Source organism: Oncorhynchus mykiss, chromosome 2 (assembly GCF_057628025.1).
Source record: "Oncorhynchus mykiss isolate SJ-2025 chromosome 2, ASM5762802v1, whole genome shotgun sequence".
NCBI lineage: Eukaryota > Metazoa > Chordata > Actinopteri > Salmoniformes > Salmonidae > Oncorhynchus > Oncorhynchus mykiss.
This window is the reverse complement of record NC_143023.1, coordinates 9,149,324-9,167,016: the sequence shown is the minus strand read 5'-3', so window position 1 is coordinate 9,167,016 and position 17,693 is coordinate 9,149,324. Positions and strand designations below refer to the sequence as shown.

General features: G+C 50.9%; 1 protein-coding gene across 1 annotated transcript; it reads right to left on the bottom strand.

The window, feature by feature from the left end:
* Positions 1-1,161: 1,161 nt before the first annotated feature.
* Positions 1,162-17,102, bottom strand: LOC118959988 (uncharacterized). The gene is made up of 5 exons (XM_090185856.1): positions 17,028-17,102; positions 16,788-16,853; positions 16,567-16,650; positions 14,730-16,431; positions 1,162-1,177 (listed from the first exon to the last, which is right to left on the bottom strand). The coding sequence occupies exons 1-5, from the start codon at positions 17,086-17,088 to the stop codon at positions 1,162-1,164; spliced, it is 1,929 nt and encodes a 642-aa protein (XP_090041982.1). The 5' UTR covers positions 17,089-17,102.
* Between the last annotated feature and the right edge of the window lie 591 nt (positions 17,103-17,693).

Genomic DNA, 17,693 nt, shown 5'->3' with positions numbered 1-17,693 from the left:
CATCTCACATTCTTATATCCTCTCTGTTTATCTTCCTCTGGCAACCAACGGTCATTTGGAGTGTTTGCGTTTGCTGATTGGAAATGCTGACCTCCAGAGTGCAGTGGACATTCAAGACGGGAATAGTCACTTGGGTTTTGGATACAATTCCTGAAATAAAGAGATTTTGAAACTGGGGCTGCATCCCAAATGGCAACCTATACCCTACTTGGTACAGTACTTTAAACCAAAGTCCTATGGGCTCAGGTCAAGAGTAGTGTACCATATAGGGAATAGGTTGCCATTTGGGACTCAGCCTGGTTATTACCAGTTTGTAATATGACCTGTTGTCTTGTGTATCAGAACCCCTCTGACGCTGTCGGTGCTGAGCGGACACACAGACTGTGTGTACTCACTGTTTCAACAAGGGAGCCAGCGTAGAAGCCAAAGACAAATGGCACAGAACAGCTCTACACAGAAGGGTTGCGAGGAGAGTTGGCTGTACGCGCTCACACACAGAAAGAGAGGGGGAGGCTTGTTCTGATCTAGGGATGGGGCCATTGAACTACTAGGGATGGCTTTGGTGTGGGATCTAGCATGGAATATAAATTATGCCCAAATATACCTATTATGATTCCTTATTATTTAATTGATTATAAATTATTGAAATCCATTCTTGCCTCCCCTCCTTTCCCTTCCCTTCCTCCTAGGCGGTGACGGGTCACGAGGAGTGCAGCACAGTGCCAGCTTCCTGGTTCGGGAAGGTAAAGGGGCCCAGTCAGTGTGGACCCTCCCCGTCATCACAGACAACCAGGGCTACACGCCACTACACTGGGCCTGCTACAACGGTACGTACTGGACAGAGGGACAGTGAAGTGGGCCAGAGGCCACAAACAAATACACACATAAACACAGCGTTGCTTAAATCACCACAGCCAGCTTCGGGAGGGCACGAACCAAGCCATCCGCACAGGAACCTTAAGAGTCCCTCAGACAGTGAGAGAGAAGAGGGAGGGATAGGGGGAAGCACAACAGGCCCACACTCATCCTCTCGTACCACCAGGTTCCCTTCCAGCAGATACTGGACTTCAGAGGAACTTCTGCTGCTATACCCCATCTTCACCTTTACCCACAAAGGTCCTAAACGGTAGAAAGTGTCCGGCCAACAGACAGACGCACACCTTATGACGGCAATAACCTGTAGTCCGAGGGGATAGTAGCACTTCACTGAGAGCAAAACAGACAGGGACCAAAAGATGTGGAAGAAGCAATTAGGAGTCCAGAGACAATTACTCGATGCCGACACATCTTTCTAGCTGATTTACACGCTGAAGCTATGTTGGTGGTGATCTCTGACTGTTTCATCCTAACATCGTTGGTGCCGACGTGGATAACAATATCTCTATACTCGCCAGTTTTAGCTTTAGCCAGCACCATCTTCAGATTAGCTCTAACGTCGGTTGCCCTGCCCCCTGGTAAACAGTGTATGATCGCTGGATGATTCGTTTTAAGTCTAATACTGCGGGTAATGGAGTCGCCAATGACTAGAGTTTTCAATTTGTCAGAGCTAATGGTGGGAAGCTTCGGCGTCTCTGACCCCGTAACGGGAGGAGTAGAGACAAGAGAAGGCTCGGCCTTTGACTCCGACTCGCTGCTTAATGGGGAAAACCGGTTGAAGTTTGTCGGCTGAATGAGCGACACCGGTTGAGCATTCCTCTCAAGAAACCGTGAGAAAGTTGTCCGGCTGCGGGGACCGTGCGAGGGGATTTATACTAACGTTACTATCTGTACTTACTGGTGGCACAGACGCTGTTTCATCCTTTCCTACACTGAAATTACCCTTGCCTAACGATTGCGTCTGAAGCTGGGCTTGTAGCACAGCTATCCTCACCGTAAGGCGATCGTTCTCCTGTATGAGTACAGCGACTGCAATTAGAAGGCATCATGTTAATGTTACTTAGCGTCGGCTGTTGGAGGTCCTGACGAACCATGTCCAGATAAAGCGTCCGGAGTATGAGGATTCTGTGTTATGCACTATAGCCCGTTACCATATGTGATTTATTATTATCTGCTGTTGGCTTGTGTGGATGTATGTATGTGTTATGTATGTGTTATGCAACATAGCTGATAATTCTCTCTTTATTTCTCTCTCTCGGAGGACCTGAGCCCTAGGACCATGCCCCAGGAATACCTGACATGATGACTCCTTGCTGTCCCCAGTCCACCTGACTGTGCTGCTGCTCCAGTTTCAACTGTTCTGCCTTATTATTATTCAACCATGCTGGTCATTTATGAACATTTGAACATCTTGGCCATGTTCTGTTATAATCTCCACCCGGCACAGCCAGAAGAGGACTGGCCACCCCACATAGCCTGGTTCCTCTCTAGGTTTCGTCCTAGGTTTTGGCCTTTCTAGGGAGTTTTTCCTAGCCACCGTGCTTCTACACCTGCATTGCTTGCTGTTTGGGGTTTTAGGCTGGGTTTCTGTACAGCACTTTGAGATATCAGCTGATGTATGAAGGGCTATATAAATAAATTTGATTTGATTTGATTCACAGAGACTGTAACGGTTTTCTTCTATCTCCTCCTCTGACGAGAAGGTGTAGCAAGGATCGGACCAAAATGCAGCGTGTTAATTTTCATACATGTTTAATAACGAATAAACACGAACAATACAAAACCGAAACAGCCTAGACTGGTGCAAACTAACACAGAAACAGGAACAATCACCCACGAAACACTCAAAGAATATGGCTGCCTAAATATGGTTCCCAATCAGAGACAACGATAAACACCTGCCTCTGATTGAGAACCACTCCAGACAGCCATAGACTATACTAGATAACCCTACTATAATACAATCCCAATACCTACCAAAAAAAACCAAGACAAAACACACCACATAATAAACCCATGTCACACCCTTGCCTGACCAAAATAATAAAGAAAACACAAAATACTAAGACCAGGGCGTGACAGAGACAAACTGATATCTTTCCGACAGATAAGATCTAAACCAGGCCAGAACTTGTCCGTATAGACCAATTTGGGTTTCCAATCTCTCCAAAAGAATGTGGTGATCGATGGTATCAAAAGCAGCACTAAGGTCTAGGAGCACGAGGACAGATGCAGAGCCCAGGTCTGATGCCATTAAAAGGTAATTTACCACCTTCACAAGTGCAGTCTCAGTGCTATGATGGGGTCTAAAACCAGACTGAAGCATTTCGTATACATTGTTTGTCTTCAGGAAGGCAGTGAGTTGCTGCGCAACAGCCTTTTCTAAACATTTTGAGAGGAATGGAAGATTCGATATAGGCCGATAGTTTTTTATATTTTCTGGGTCAAGGTTTGGCTTTTTCAAGAGAGGCTTTATTACTGCCACTTTTAGTGAGTTTGGTACACATCCGGTGGATAGAGAGCCGTTTATTATGTTCAACATAGGAGGGCCAAGCACAGGAAGCAGCTCTTTCAGTAGTGTTGTTGGAATAGGGTCCAGTATGGAGCTTGAAGGTTTAGAGGCCATGATTATTTTCATCATTGTGTCAAGGGATATAGTACTAAAACACTTGAGTGTCTCTCTTGATCCTAGGTCCAGGCAGAGTTGTGCAGACTCAGGACAACTGAGCTTTGAAGGAATACGCAGATTTAAAGAGGAGTCCGTAATTTACTTTCTAATCATCATCTTTTCCTCAAAGAAGTTCATGAATTTATTACTGCTGAGGTGAAAGTCATCCTCTCTTGGGGAATGCTGCTTTTTAGTTAGCTTTGCGACAGTATCAAAAACGAATTTCGGATTGTTCTTATTTTCCTCAATTAAGTTGGAAAAATAGGATGATCGAGCAGCAGCAAGGGCTCTTCGATACTGCACGGTACTGTCTTTCCAAGCTAGTCGGAAGACTTCCAGTTTGGTGTGGCGCCATTTCCGTTCCAATTTTCTGGAAGCTTGCTTCAGAGCTCGGGTATTTTCTGTATACCAGGGAGCTAGTTTCTTATGAGAAATGTTTTTAGTTTTTAGGGGTGCAACTGCATCTAGGGTATTGCGCAAGGTTAAATTGAGTTCCTCAGTTAGGTGGTTAACTGATTTTTGTCCTCTGGCGTCCTTGGGTAGACAGAGGGAGTCTGGAAGGACATCAAGGAATCTTTGTGTTGTCTGTGAATTTATAGCACGACTTTTGATGTTCCTTGGTTGGGGTCTGAGCAGATTATTTGTTGCAATTGCAAACGTAATAAAATGGTGGTCCGATAGTCCGATAGGATTATGAGGGAAAACATTAAGATCCACAACATTTATTCCATGGGACAAAACTAGGTCCAGAGACATGTTGGACAAAACCCACTGAGTCGATGATGGCTCCGAAAGCCTTTTGGAGTGGGAATATTATCTGCTATGACTACATGGTCCGATAGGAATTCAGGGAACTCAATGAGGAACGCTGTATATGGCCCAGGAGGCCTGTAAACAGTAGCTAAAAAAAGTGATTGAGTAGGCTACATAGATTTCATGACTAGAAGCTCAAAAGACGAAAACGTCTTTTTTTTTTGTAAATGTACATTTGCTATCGTAAATGTTAGCAACAGCTCCGCAGGATGCACGGGGGATATGGTCACTAGTGTAGCCAGGAGGTGAGGCCTCATTTAACACAGTAAATTCATCAGGCTAAAGACATGTTTCAGTCAGGCCAATCACATCAAGATTATGATCAGTTCATTGACTATAATTGCCTTTGAAGTAAGGGATCTGACATTAAGTAGCCCTATTTTGAGATGTGAGGTATCATGATCTCTTTCAATAATGACAGGAATGGAGGAGGTCTTTATCTTAGTGAGATTGCTAAGGCGAACACCGCCATGTTTAATTTTGCCCAACCTAGGTCGAGGCACAGACACGGTCTCAATGGAGATAGCTGAGCTGACTACACTGACTGTGCTAGTGGCAGACTGGCTAACAGCCTTGCCTGCACCCTATTTCATTGTGGAGCTAGAGGAGTTAGAGCCCTGTCTATGTTGGTAGATAAGATGAGAGCACCCCTCCAGCTAGGATGGAGTCCGTCACTCCTCCGCAGGTCAGGCTTGGTCCTGTTTGTGGGTGAGTCCCAGAAAGAGGGCCAATTATCTACAAATTCTATCTTTTGGGAGGGGCAGAAACCAGTTTTCAACCAGCTATTGAGTGATGAGCTCTACAGCAGAGTCTCACCACTCCCCCTAACTGGGAGGGGGCCAGAGACAATTACTCGATGCCGACACATCTTTCTAGCTGATTTACACGCTGAAGCTATGTTGGTGGTGATCTCTGACTGTTTCATCCTAACATCGTTGGTGCCGACGTGGATAACAATATCTCTATACTCGCCAGTTTTAGCCAGCACCATCTTCAGATTAGCCTTAACGTCGGTTGCCCTGCCCCCTGGTAAACAGTGTATGATCGCTGGATGATTCGTTTTAAGTCTAATACTGCGGGTAATGGAGTCGCCAATGACTAGAGTTTTCAATTTGTCAGAGCTAATGGTGGGAAGCTTCGGCGTCTCTGACCCCGTAACGGGAGGAGTAGAGACAAGAGAAGGCTCGGCCTTTGACTCCGACTCGCTGCTTAATGGGGAAAACCGGTTGAAAGTTTGTTGGCTGAATGAGCGACACCGGTTGAGCATTCCTACAGCATTTCCCTCCAGAAACCGTGAGAAAGTTGTCCGGCTGCGGGGACCGTGCGAGGGGATTTATACTAACGTTACTATCTGTACTTACTGGTGGCACAGACGCTGTTTCATCCTTTCCTACACTGAAATTACCCTTGCCTAACGATTGCGTCTGAAGCTGGGCTTGTAGCACAGCTATCCTCACCGTAAGGCGATCGTTCTCCTGTATGAGTACAGCGACTGCAATTAGAAGGCATCATGTTAATGTTACTACTTAGCGTCGGCTGTTGGAGGTCCTGACGAACCATGTCCAGAGAAAGCGTCCGGAGTATGAGGATTCTGTGTTATGCACTATAGCCCGTTACAATATGTGATTTAATATTATCTGCTGTTGGCTTGTGTGGATGTATGTATGTGTTATGCAACATAGCTGACTTGAACCATTGTTCAGTTTCAGGGCCATGGGCCTTTCTCATGATGGAAAAATACAGAACTGTGCAATGAGTTGGGGGGGGGGGCACATTCAGAACAGTCTTTTGTTAGATAACAGGAGCCAGGTGCCTGATAACTGCATATTCTACACAGCTACAACGACTGACCGCTGAAGCGCTTAAGGGGCTGGGACCAGCCTCTGCGCCAACAATCAACGATGGGCTGGGTGAGTCTAAACCACGCCCAGTCTACTCTGACAGGCCGGCTCGGAAGCAGGAACACCCCATATCTTTGTCAGGAACAAGTCAGTTCTGTTTTGCCCTGCGAGGTGGGACAGAGAGCCCATATATACACGAAAATTGCATTTACTACTTATTGCTTAGCTAATAAAAAATAAAATAGCCTCATTGTCATATTTATCCTGATACCAGATTCGAATTGACGCAACCCTGACACGAGGGGAAAAACCAAAAATATAAACGGTAATTAAAAAGTAAAAACCGTAAAGTTGTCATGTAGCAAAGTAGGCAACAAAACACTGCAACACGTAAACAAGTCTGCAAGTTGTGACCGGAAATGGCGTCAAAATGCTGTTGAGGTATCATGTGATGCTACTAGCATAAATGGACCAACACTGAGCACATGTAGCTTAAGTCAATTGGTAATTTAAAACACAGGGGTCTGAGTAATATTGCTGGCGCATGGATATAATGCAAAATAAATGTTGCCATCACCCCAGTTACTCAAGTCAGGTCATACACCTCAACTCCAAGTAGGAACCACCAAAACAATACAGAGGACACAAGTATTACAGTTAATGTTTAATTGAGCCAAAACAAGCAAATGCAGTTACACACTGGACTAGAGTACCCATGAACTCTTGCATGTCCCACGTCAGATATCCATGGCGTCGTCGCCGGACGGGCCGGTCGCAGCTTCAGAGGTGGCGTCGTCGCCAGACGGGCCGGTCGCAGCTTCAGAGGTGGCGTCGTCGCCAGACGGGCCGGTCGCAGCTTCAGAGGTGGCGTCGTCGCCAGACGGGCCGGTCGCAGCTTCAGAGGTGGCGTCGTCGCCAGACGGGCCGGTCGCAGCTTCAGAGGTGGCGTCGTCGCCAGACGGGCCGGTCGCAGCTTCAGAGGTGGCGTCGTCGCCAGACGGGCCGGTCGCAGCTTCAGAGGTGGCGTCGTCGCCAGACGGGCCGGTCGCAGCTTCAGAGGTGGCGTCGTCGCCAGACGGGCCGGTCGCAGCTTCAGAGGTGGCGTCGTCGCCAGACGGGCCGGTCGCAGCTTCAGAGGTGGCGTCGTCGCCAGACGGGCCGGTCGCAGCTTCAGAGGTGGCGTCGTCGCCAGACGGGCCGGTCGCAGCTTCAGAGGTGGCGTCGTCGCCAGACGGGCCGGTCGCAGCTTCAGAGGTGGCGTCGTCGCCAGACGGGCCGGTCGCAGCTTCAGAGGTGGCGTCGTCGCCAGACGGGCCGGTCGCAGCTTCAGAGGTGGCGTCGTCGCCAGACGGGCCGGTCGCAGCTTCAGAGGTGGCGTCGTCGCCAGACGGGCCGGTCGCAGCTTCAGAGGTGGCGTCGTCGCCAGACGGGCCGGTCGCAGCTTCAGAGGTGGCGTCGTCGCCAGACGGGCCGGTCGCAGCTTCAGAGGTGGCGTCGTCGCCAGACGGGCCGGTCGCAGCTTCAGAGGTGGCGTCGTCGCCAGACGGGCCGGTCGCAGCTTCAGAGGTGGCGTCGTCGCCAGACGGGCCGGTCGCAGCTTCAGAGGTGGCGTCGTCGCCAGACGGGCCGGTCGCAGCTTCAGAGGTGGCGTCGTCGCCAGACGGGCCGGTCGCAGCTTCAGAGGTGGCGTCGTCGCCAGACGGGCCGGTCGCAGCTTCAGAGGTGGCGTCGTCGCCAGACGGGCCGGTCGCAGCTTCAGAGGTGGCGTCGTCGCCAGACGGGCCGGTCGCAGCTTCAGAGGTGGCGTCGTCGCCAGACGGGCCGGTCGCAGCTTCAGAGGTGGCGTCGTCGCCAGACGGGCCGGTCGCAGCTTCAGAGGTGGCGTCGTCGCCAGACGGGCCGGTCGCAGCTTCAGAGGTGGCGTCGTCGCCAGACGGGCCGGTCGCAGCTTCAGAGGTGGCGTCGTCGCCAGACGGGCCGGTCGCAGCTTCAGAGGTGGCGTCGTCGCCAGACGGGCCGGTCGCAGCTTCAGAGGTGGCGTCGTCGCCAGACGGGCCGGTCGCAGCTTCAGAGGTGGCGTCGTCGCCAGACGGGCCGGTCGCAGCTTCAGAGGTGGCGTCGTCGCCAGACGGGCCGGTCGCAGCTTCAGAGGTGGCGTCGTCGCCAGACGGGCCGGTCGCAGCTTCAGAGGTGGCGTCGTCGCCAGACGGGCCGGTCGCAGCTTCAGAGGTGGCGTCGTCGCCAGACGGGCCGGTCGCAGCTTCAGAGGTGGCGTCGTCGCCAGACGGGCCGGTCGCAGCTTCAGAGGTGGCGTCGTCGCCAGACGGGCCGGTCGCAGCTTCAGAGGTGGCGTCGTCGCCAGACGGGCCGGTCGCAGCTTCAGAGGTGGCGTCGTCGCCAGACGGGCCGGTCGCAGCTTCAGAGGTGGCGTCGTCGCCAGACGGGCCGGTCGCAGCTTCAGAGGTGGCGGCGTCGTCCGAGGACATGCGCCTCAGCTTCTCCTCAGAGGACAGGGCATCATTTGCCGGAGAGCTACCATGGTTTGGAGAAGCTTGGGATTCTACTTCATTGGTCTCTAAATACTCTTGAGAAAAAACAAAAGGAACAGTTGGGTATTCTACAGCAACACATCTGTTCTACACGGTCTAGGCCAAATTGCTAATCGAATTTTGAGCAACATGAACCCTACAGTTTTCAAAGTATATGTTTCAGGCCGTACCTTCTCTGGCTTGTTTAGCGTCAGACCCTATGGATCGGAGCAAGGCCAGGGCATGCACAATGGAGACGTCATTTGATGACAGCTCTGAAAAATGTAGGTTAAGGTTTGACAACATTATTTAGACTGAGTTACTCTATGCTGTTGAATGAGTGTCAAACACAGCAGCACCATAGACAGTGACAAAGAACATAGCTAGAAGGGTTGCGGAAAGAAACACTTACCTCCAAGTCTCCTCTGCAGAGAGACTTGATCTTGCTTCTGGGACTTTCCAACAGGGTAACAAGAAACTGAGGAGAAAGTGTTGACAGAAGTTGAGTTCACACAAAATAGCTACATATATTAATAGCAGTGAAGAATAAAAGATGACCAACGCGGAAGATACAGACAGTCAAATATTAATACCCAACTTATAAAGTTAAGCATATTTACCAAACAAATCCCTTAAACATTAGTGAACCAACCTTTGACAACCCCCACAGTCATCACAACGAGCAGCAATTCTCTCACACCTCCCATGATCATGAAAATAGTCTGTGTTATCAACAGGTAATGTCTTCCCATGGCCTGTATGAGGCTTATATAGGCCACTAATGACCTTAGTTTACCTGACAAACATGGCTTAACGATCAATTAACAAGCTTGATTGAGTTGTTACGTTCAGATAGAAATAGACCATGTAGAACATATGTTGATTCTTATCAAGTTGGTGGGCAGGCAATCTTTTCTACTCCATATATTGCATTTATATCTGTAATGATTAACCCTAATGGTCTCAGATCAGCAGTAGAAAGAAGTATTCCTAATTATTTTAGGTGTAATCTTCAAAGATATTAGGGGGAAATAAACACTGTACCCAAATCCACGTTTTACGTTTTTCAGACAGTGAGAGAGAAGAGGGAGGGATAGGGGGAAGCACAACAGGCCCACACTCATCCTCTCGTACCACCAGGTTCCCTTCCAGCAGATACTGGACTTCAGAGGAACTTCTGCTGCTATACCCCATCTTTACCTTTACCCACAAAGGTCCTAAACGGTAGAAAGTGTCCGGCCAACAGACAGACGCACACCTTATGACGGCAATAACCTGTAGTCCAAGGGGATAGTAGCACTTCACTGAGAGCAAAACAGACAGGGACCAAAAGATGTGGAAGAAGCAATTAGGAGGCCTGCGTCTTGTGACCGTAGCGTACGTGTAGGTATGTACGGCAGGACCAAATCAGAGAGATAGGTACGAGCAAGCCCATGTAATGCTTTGTAGGTTAGCAGTAAAACCTTGAAATCAGCCCTTGCCTTGACAGGAAGCCAGTGTAGGGAGGCTAGCACTGGAGTAATATGATATATTTTTGGGGTTCTAGTCAGGATTCTAGCAGCCGTATTTAGCACTAACTGAAGTTTATTTAGTGCTTTATCCGGGTAGCCGGAAAGTAAGAGCATTGCAGTAGTCTAACCTAGAAGTGACAAAAGCATGGATACATTTTTCTGCATCATTTTTGGACAGAAAGTTTGATTTTTGCAATGTTACGTAGATGGAAAAAAGCTGTCCTTGAAACAGTCTTGATATGTTCTTCAAAAGAGAGATCAGGGTCCAGAGTAACGCCGAGGGCCTTCACAGTTTTATTTGAGACGACTGTACAGCCATTAAGATTAATTGTCAGATTCAACAGAAGATCTCTTTGTTTCTTGGGACCTAGAACAAGCATCTCTGTTTTGTCCGAGTTTAAAAGTAGAACGTTTGCAGCCATCCACTTCCTTATGTCTGAAACACATGCTTCTAGCGAGGGCAATTTTGGGGCTTCACCATGTTTCATTGAAATGTTCAGCTGTGTGTCATCCGCATAGCAGTGAAAGTTAACATTATGTTTTCGAATGACATCCCCAAGAGGTAAAATATATAGTGAAAATCAATAGTGGTCCTAAAACGGAACCTTGAGGAACATCGAAATTTACAGTTGATTTGTCAGAGGACAAACCATTCACAGAGACTGTAACAGTTTTCTTCTATCTCCTCCTCTGACGAGGAAGGCAGAGGCTGCGCAACAGCCTTTTCTAAACATTTTGAGAGGAATGGAAGATTCGATATAGGCCGATAGTTTTTTATATTTTCTGGGTCAAGGTTTGGCTTTTTCAAGAGAGGCTTTATTACTGCCACTTTTAGTGAGTTTGGTACACATCCGGTGGATAGAGAGCCGTTTATTATGTTCAACATAGGAGGGCCAAGCACAGGAAACAGCTCTTTCAGTAGTTTAGTTGGAATAGGGTCCAGTATGGAGCTTGAAGGTTTAGAGGCCATGATTATTTTCATCATTGTGTCAAGGGATATAGTACTAAAACACTTGAGTGTCTCTCTTGATCCTAGGTCCTGGCAGAGTTGTGCAGACTCAGGACAACTGAGCTTTGAAGGAATACGCAGATTTAAAGAGGAGTCCGTAATTTACTTTGTAATAATCATCTTTTCCTCAAAGAAGTTCATTAATTTATTACTGCTGAGGTGAAAGCCATCCTCTCTTGGGGAATGCTGCTTTTTAGTTAGCTTTGCGACAGTATCAAAAACGAATTTCGGATTGTTCTTATTTTCCTCAATTAAGTTGGAAAAATAGGATGATCGAGCAGCAGCAAGGGCTCTTCGATACTGCACGGTACTGTCTTTCCAAGCTAGTCGGAAGACTTCCAGTTTGGTGTGGCGCCATTTCCGTTCCAATTTTCTGGAAGCTTGCTTCAGAGCTCGGGTATTTTCTGTATACCAGGGAGCTAGTTTCTTATGAGAAATGTTTTTAGTTTTTAGGGGTGCAACTGCATCTAGGGTATTGCGCAAGGTTAAATTGAGTTCCTCAGTTAGGTGGTTAACTGATTTTTGTCCTCTGGCGTCCTTGGGTAGACAGAGGGAGTCTGGAAGGACATCAAGGAATCTTTGTGTTGTCTGTGAATTTATAGCACGACTTTTGATGTTCCTTGGTTGGGGTCTGAGCAGATTATTTGTTGCAATTGCAAACGTAATAAAATGGTGGTCCGATAGTCCAGGATTATGAGGGAAAACATTAAGATCCACAACATTTATTCCATGGGACAAAACTAGGTCCAGAGTATGACTGTGACAGTGAGTAGGTCCAGAGACGTGTCGGCTGATTATTCGTTTTAAGTCTAATACTGCGGGTAATGGAGTCGCCAATGACTAGAGTTTTCAATTTGTCAGAGCTAATGGTGGGAAGCTTCGGCGTCTCTGACCCCGTAACGGGAGGAGTAGAGACAAGAGAAGGCTCGGCCTTTGACTCCGACTCGCTGCTTAATGGGGAAAACCGGTTGAAGTTTGTCGGCTGAATGAGCGACACCGGTTGAGCATTCCTACAGCATTTCTCTCCAGAAACCGTGAGAAAGTTGTCCGGCTGCGGGGACCGTGCGAGGGGATTTATACTAACGTTACTATCTGTACTTACTGGTGGCACAGACGCTGTTTCATCCTTTCCTACACTGAAATTACCCTTGCCTAACGATTGCGTCTGAAGCTGGGCTTGTAGCACAGCTATCCTCACCGTAAGGCGATCGTTCTCCTGTATGAGTACAGCGACTGCAATTAGAAGGCATCATGTTAATGTTACTACTTAGCTTCGGCTGTTGGAGGTCCTGACGAACCATGTCCAGATAAAGCGTCCGGAGTATGAGGATTCTGTGTTATGCACTATAGCCCGTTACCATATGTGATTTAATATTATCTGCTGTTGGCTTGTGTGGATGTATGTATGTGTTATGCAACATAGCTGACTTGAACCATTGTTCAGTTTCAGGGCCATGGGCCTTTCTCATGATGGAAAAATACAGAACTGTGCAATGAGTTGGGGGGGGGGCACATTCAGAACAGTCTTTTGTTAGATAACAGGAGCCAGGTGCCTGATAACTGCATATTCTACACAGCTACAACGACTGACCGCTGAAGCGCTTAAGGGGCTGGGACCAGCCTCTGCGCCAACAATCAACGATAGGCTGGGTGAGTCTAAACCACGCCCAGTCTACTCTGACAGGCCGGCTCGGAAGCAGGAACTACTTCTGTCAGAGTATATTAAATATCTTTGTCAGGAACAAGTCAGTTCTGTTTTGCCCTGCGAGGTGGGACAGCCCATATATACGAAAATTGCATTTACCACTTATTGCTTAGCTAATAAAAGCCTCATTGTGATATTTATCCTGATACCAGATTCGAATTGACGCAACCCTGACACGAGTGAAAAAATTGAGGGAAAAACCAAAAATATAAACGGTAATTAAAAAGTAAAAACCGTAAAGTTGTCATGTAGCAAAGTAGGCAACAAAACACCGCAACAAGTCTGCAAGTTGTGACCGGAAATGGCGTCAAAATGCTGTTGATGTATCATGTGCTGCTACTAGCATAAATGGACCAACACTGAGCACATGTAGCTTAAGTCAATTGGTAATTTAAAACACAGGGGTCTGAGTAATATTGCTGGCGCATGGATATAATGCAAAATAAATGTTGCCATCACCCCAGTTACTCAAGTCAGGTCATACACCTCAACTCCAAGTAGGAACCACCAAAACAATACAGAGGACACAAGTATTACAGTTAATGTTTAATTGAGCCAAAACAAGCAAATGCAGTTACACACTGGACTAGAGTACCCATGAACTCTTGCATGTCCCACGTCAGATATCCATGGCGTCGTCGCCGGACGGGCCGGTCGCAGCTTCAGAGGTGGCGTCGTCGCCAGACGGGCCGGTCGCAGCTTCAGAGGTGGCGTCGTCGCCAGACGGGCCGGTCGCAGCTTCAGAGGTGGCGTCGTCGCCAGACGGGCCGGTCGCAGCTTCAGAGGTGGCGTCGTCGCCAGACGGGCCGGTCGCAGCTTCAGAGGTGGCGTCGTCGCCAGACGGGCCGGTCGCAGCTTCAGAGGTGGCGTCGTCGCCAGACGGGCCGGTCGCAGCTTCAGAGGTGGCGTCGTCGCCAGACGGGCCGGTCGCAGCTTCAGAGGTGGCGTCGTCGCCAGACGGGCCGGTCGCAGCTTCAGAGGTGGCGTCGTCGCCAGACGGGCCGGTCGCAGCTTCAGAGGTGGCGTCGTCGCCAGACGGGCCGGTCGCAGCTTCAGAGGTGGCGTCGTCGCCAGACGGGCCGGTCGCAGCTTCAGAGGTGGCGTCGTCGCCAGACGGGCCGGTCGCAGCTTCAGAGGTGGCGTCGTCGCCAGACGGGCCGGTCGCAGCTTCAGAGGTGGCGTCGTCGCCAGACGGGCCGGTCGCAGCTTCAGAGGTGGCGTCGTCGCCAGACGGGCCGGTCGCAGCTTCAGAGGTGGCGTCGTCGCCAGACGGGCCGGTCGCAGCTTCAGAGGTGGCGTCGTCGCCAGACGGGCCGGTCGCAGCTTCAGAGGTGGCGTCGTCGCCAGACGGGCCGGTCGCAGCTTCAGAGGTGGCGTCGTCGCCAGACGGGCCGGTCGCAGCTTCAGAGGTGGCGTCGTCGCCAGACGGGCCGGTCGCAGCTTCAGAGGTGGCGTCGTCGCCAGACGGGCCGGTCGCAGCTTCAGAGGTGGCGTCGTCGCCAGACGGGCCGGTCGCAGCTTCAGAGGTGGCGTCGTCGCCAGACGGGCCGGTCGCAGCTTCAGAGGTGGCGTCGTCGCCAGACGGGCCGGTCGCAGCTTCAGAGGTGGCGTCGTCGCCAGACGGGCCGGTCGCAGCTTCAGAGGTGGCGTCGTCGCCAGACGGGCCGGTCGCAGCTTCAGAGGTGGCGTCGTCGCCAGACGGGCCGGTCGCAGCTTCAGAGGTGGCGTCGTCGCCAGACGGGCCGGTCGCAGCTTCAGAGGTGGCGTCGTCGCCAGACGGGCCGGTCGCAGCTTCAGAGGTGGCGTCGTCGCCAGACGGGCCGGTCGCAGCTTCAGAGGTGGCGTCGTCGCCAGACGGGCCGGTCGCAGCTTCAGAGGTGGCGTCGTCGCCAGACGGGCCGGTCGCAGCTTCAGAGGTGGCGTCGTCGCCAGACGGGCCGGTCGCAGCTTCAGAGGTGGCGTCGTCGCCAGACGGGCCGGTCGCAGCTTCAGAGGTGGCGTCGTCGCCAGACGGGCCGGTCGCAGCTTCAGAGGTGGCGTCGTCGCCAGACGGGCCGGTCGCAGCTTCAGAGGTGGCGTCGTCGCCAGACGGGCCGGTCGCAGCTTCAGAGGTGGCGTCGTCGCCAGACGGGCCGGTCGCAGCTTCAGAGGTGGCGTCGTCGCCAGACGGGCCGGTCGCAGCTTCAGAGGTGGCGTCGTCGCCAGACGGGCCGGTCGCAGCTTCAGAGGTGGCGTCGTCGCCAGACGGGCCGGTCGCAGCTTCAGAGGTGGCGTCGTCGCCAGACGGGCCGGTCGCAGCTTCAGAGGTGGCGTCGTCGCCAGACGGGCCGGTCGCAGCTTCAGAGGTGGCGTCGTCGCCAGACGGGCCGGTCGCAGCTTCAGAGGTGGCGTCGTCGCCAGACGGGCCGGTCGCAGCTTCAGAGGTGGCGTCGTCGCCAGACGGGCCGGTCGCAGCTTCAGAGGTGGCGTCGTCGCCAGACGGGCCGGTCGCAGCTTCAGAGGTGGCGTCGTCGCCAGACGGGCCGGTCGCAGCTTCAGAGGTGGCGTCGTCGCCAGACGGGCCGGTCGCAGCTTCAGAGGTGGCGTCGTCGCCAGACGGGCCGGTCGCAGCTTCAGAGGTGGCGTCGTCGCCAGACGGGCCGGTCGCAGCTTCAGAGGTGGCGTCGTCGCCAGACGGGCCGGTCGCAGCTTCAGAGGTGGCGTCGTCGCCAGACGGGCCGGTCGCAGCTTCAGAGGTGGCGTCGTCGCCAGACGGGCCGGTCGCAGCTTCAGAGGTGGCGTCGTCGCCAGACGGGCCGGTCGCAGCTTCAGAGGTGGCGTCGTCGCCAGACGGGCCGGTCGCAGCTTCAGAGGTGGCGTCGTCGCCAGACGGGCCGGTCGCAGCTTCAGAGGTGGCGTCGTCGCCAGACGGGCCGGTCGCAGCTTCAGAGGTGGCGTCGTCGCCAGACGGGCCGGTCGCAGCTTCAGAGGTGGCGTCGTCGCCAGACGGGCCGGTCGCAGCTTCAGAGGTGGCGTCGTCGCCAGACGGGCCGGTCGCAGCTTCAGAGGTGGCGTCGTCGCCAGACGGGCCGGTCGCAGCTTCAGAGGTGGCGTCGTCGCCAGACGGGCCGGTCGCAGCTTCAGAGGTGGCGTCGTCGCCAGACGGGCCGGTCGCAGCTTCAGAGGTGGCGTCGTCGCCAGACGGGCCGGTCGCAGCTTCAGAGGTGGCGTCGTCGCCAGACGGGCCGGTCGCAGCTTCAGAGGTGGCGTCGTCGCCAGACGGGCCGGTCGCAGCTTCAGAGGTGGCGTCGTCGCCAGACGGGCCGGTCGCAGCTCCAGAGGTGGCGTCGTCGCCAGACGGGCCGGTCGCAGCTTCAGAGGTGGCGGCGTCGTCCGAGGACACGCGCCTCAGCTTCTCCTCAGAGGACAGGGCATCATTTGCCGGAGAGCTACCATGGTTTGGAGAAGCTTGGGATTCTACTTCATTGGTCTCTAAATACTCTTGAGAAAAAACAAAAGGAACAGTTGGGTATTCTACAGCAACACATCTGTTCTACACGGTCTAGGCCAAATTGCTAATCGAATTTTGAGCAACATGAACCCAACAGTTTTCAAAGTATATGTTTCAGGCCGTACCTTCTCTGGCTTGTTTAGCGTCAGACCCTATGGATCGGAGCAAGGCCAGGGCATGCACAATGGAGACGTCATTTGATGACAGCTCTGAAAAATGTAGGTTAAGGTTTGACAACATTATTTAGACTGAGTTACTCTATGCTGTTGAATGAGTGTCAAACACAGCAGCACCATAGACAGTGACAAAGAACATAGCTAGAAGGGTTGCGGAAAGAAACACTTACCTCCAAGTCTCCTCTGCAGAGAGACTTGATCTTGCTTCTGGGACTTTCCAACAGGGTAACAAGAAACTGAGGAGAAAGTGTTGACAGAAGTTGAGTTCACACAAAATAGCTACATATATTAATAGCAGTGAAGAATAAAAGATGACCAACGCGGAAGATACAGACAGTCAAATATTAATACCCAACTTATAAAGTTAAGCATATTTACCAAACAAATCCCTTAAACATTAGTGAACCAACCTTTGACAACCCCCACAGTCATTACAACGAGCAGCAATTCTCTCACACCTCCCATGATCATGAAAATAGTCTGTGTTATCAACAGGTAATGTCTTCCCATGGCCTGTATGAGGCTTATATATGACAAACATGGCTTAACGATCAATTAACAAGCTTGATTGAGTTGTTACGTTCAGATAGAAATAGACCATGTAGAACATATGTTGATTCTTATCAAGTTGGTGGGCAGGCAATCTTTTCTACTCCATATATTGCATTTATATCTGTAATGATTAACCCTAATGGTCTCAGATCAGCAGTAGAAAGAAGTATTCCTAATTATTTTAGGTGTAATCTTCAAAGATATTAGGGGGAAATAAACACTGTACCCAAATCCACGTTTTACAATGCTCCTGGGAAATGGGTAGGCCTCCACCTATAGTCCTTCACAGTTTTACAGCTGTGATATATTTATTTATTTACATAGATCACATACATAAATAAATATGTTAGCTGTAGGTAGCGTTGAGATAAAATTCCCATATTCTATTGCTACTAACATAAATCCTAATATATCATGTTTTCCTCATTTGCTCTGTAGGAGGTTCGTCATATGAAGGACATTCAAGTGGATGTGACCCCTAACCTGCAATAGGGGCTCAGTGAGGTGACAGACATCCTGTAATG

Bases quoted from the DNA above. Each gene is read 5' to 3' on its own strand.
- LOC118959988 (XM_090185856.1), bottom strand. From the start codon at position 17,088: ATGATCATGGGAGGTGTGAGAGAATTGCTGCTCGTTGTAATGACTGTG. The intron at 16,854-17,027 runs GTTGGTTCACTA...CTTTCTCCTCAG, and splicing joins GACTGTGGGGGTTGTCAAAG to TTTCTTGTTACCCTGTTGGA. The intron at 16,432-16,566 runs GTACGGCCTGAA...TTTTTTCTCAAG, and splicing joins CGCTAAACAAGCCAGAGAAG to AGTATTTAGAGACCAATGAA.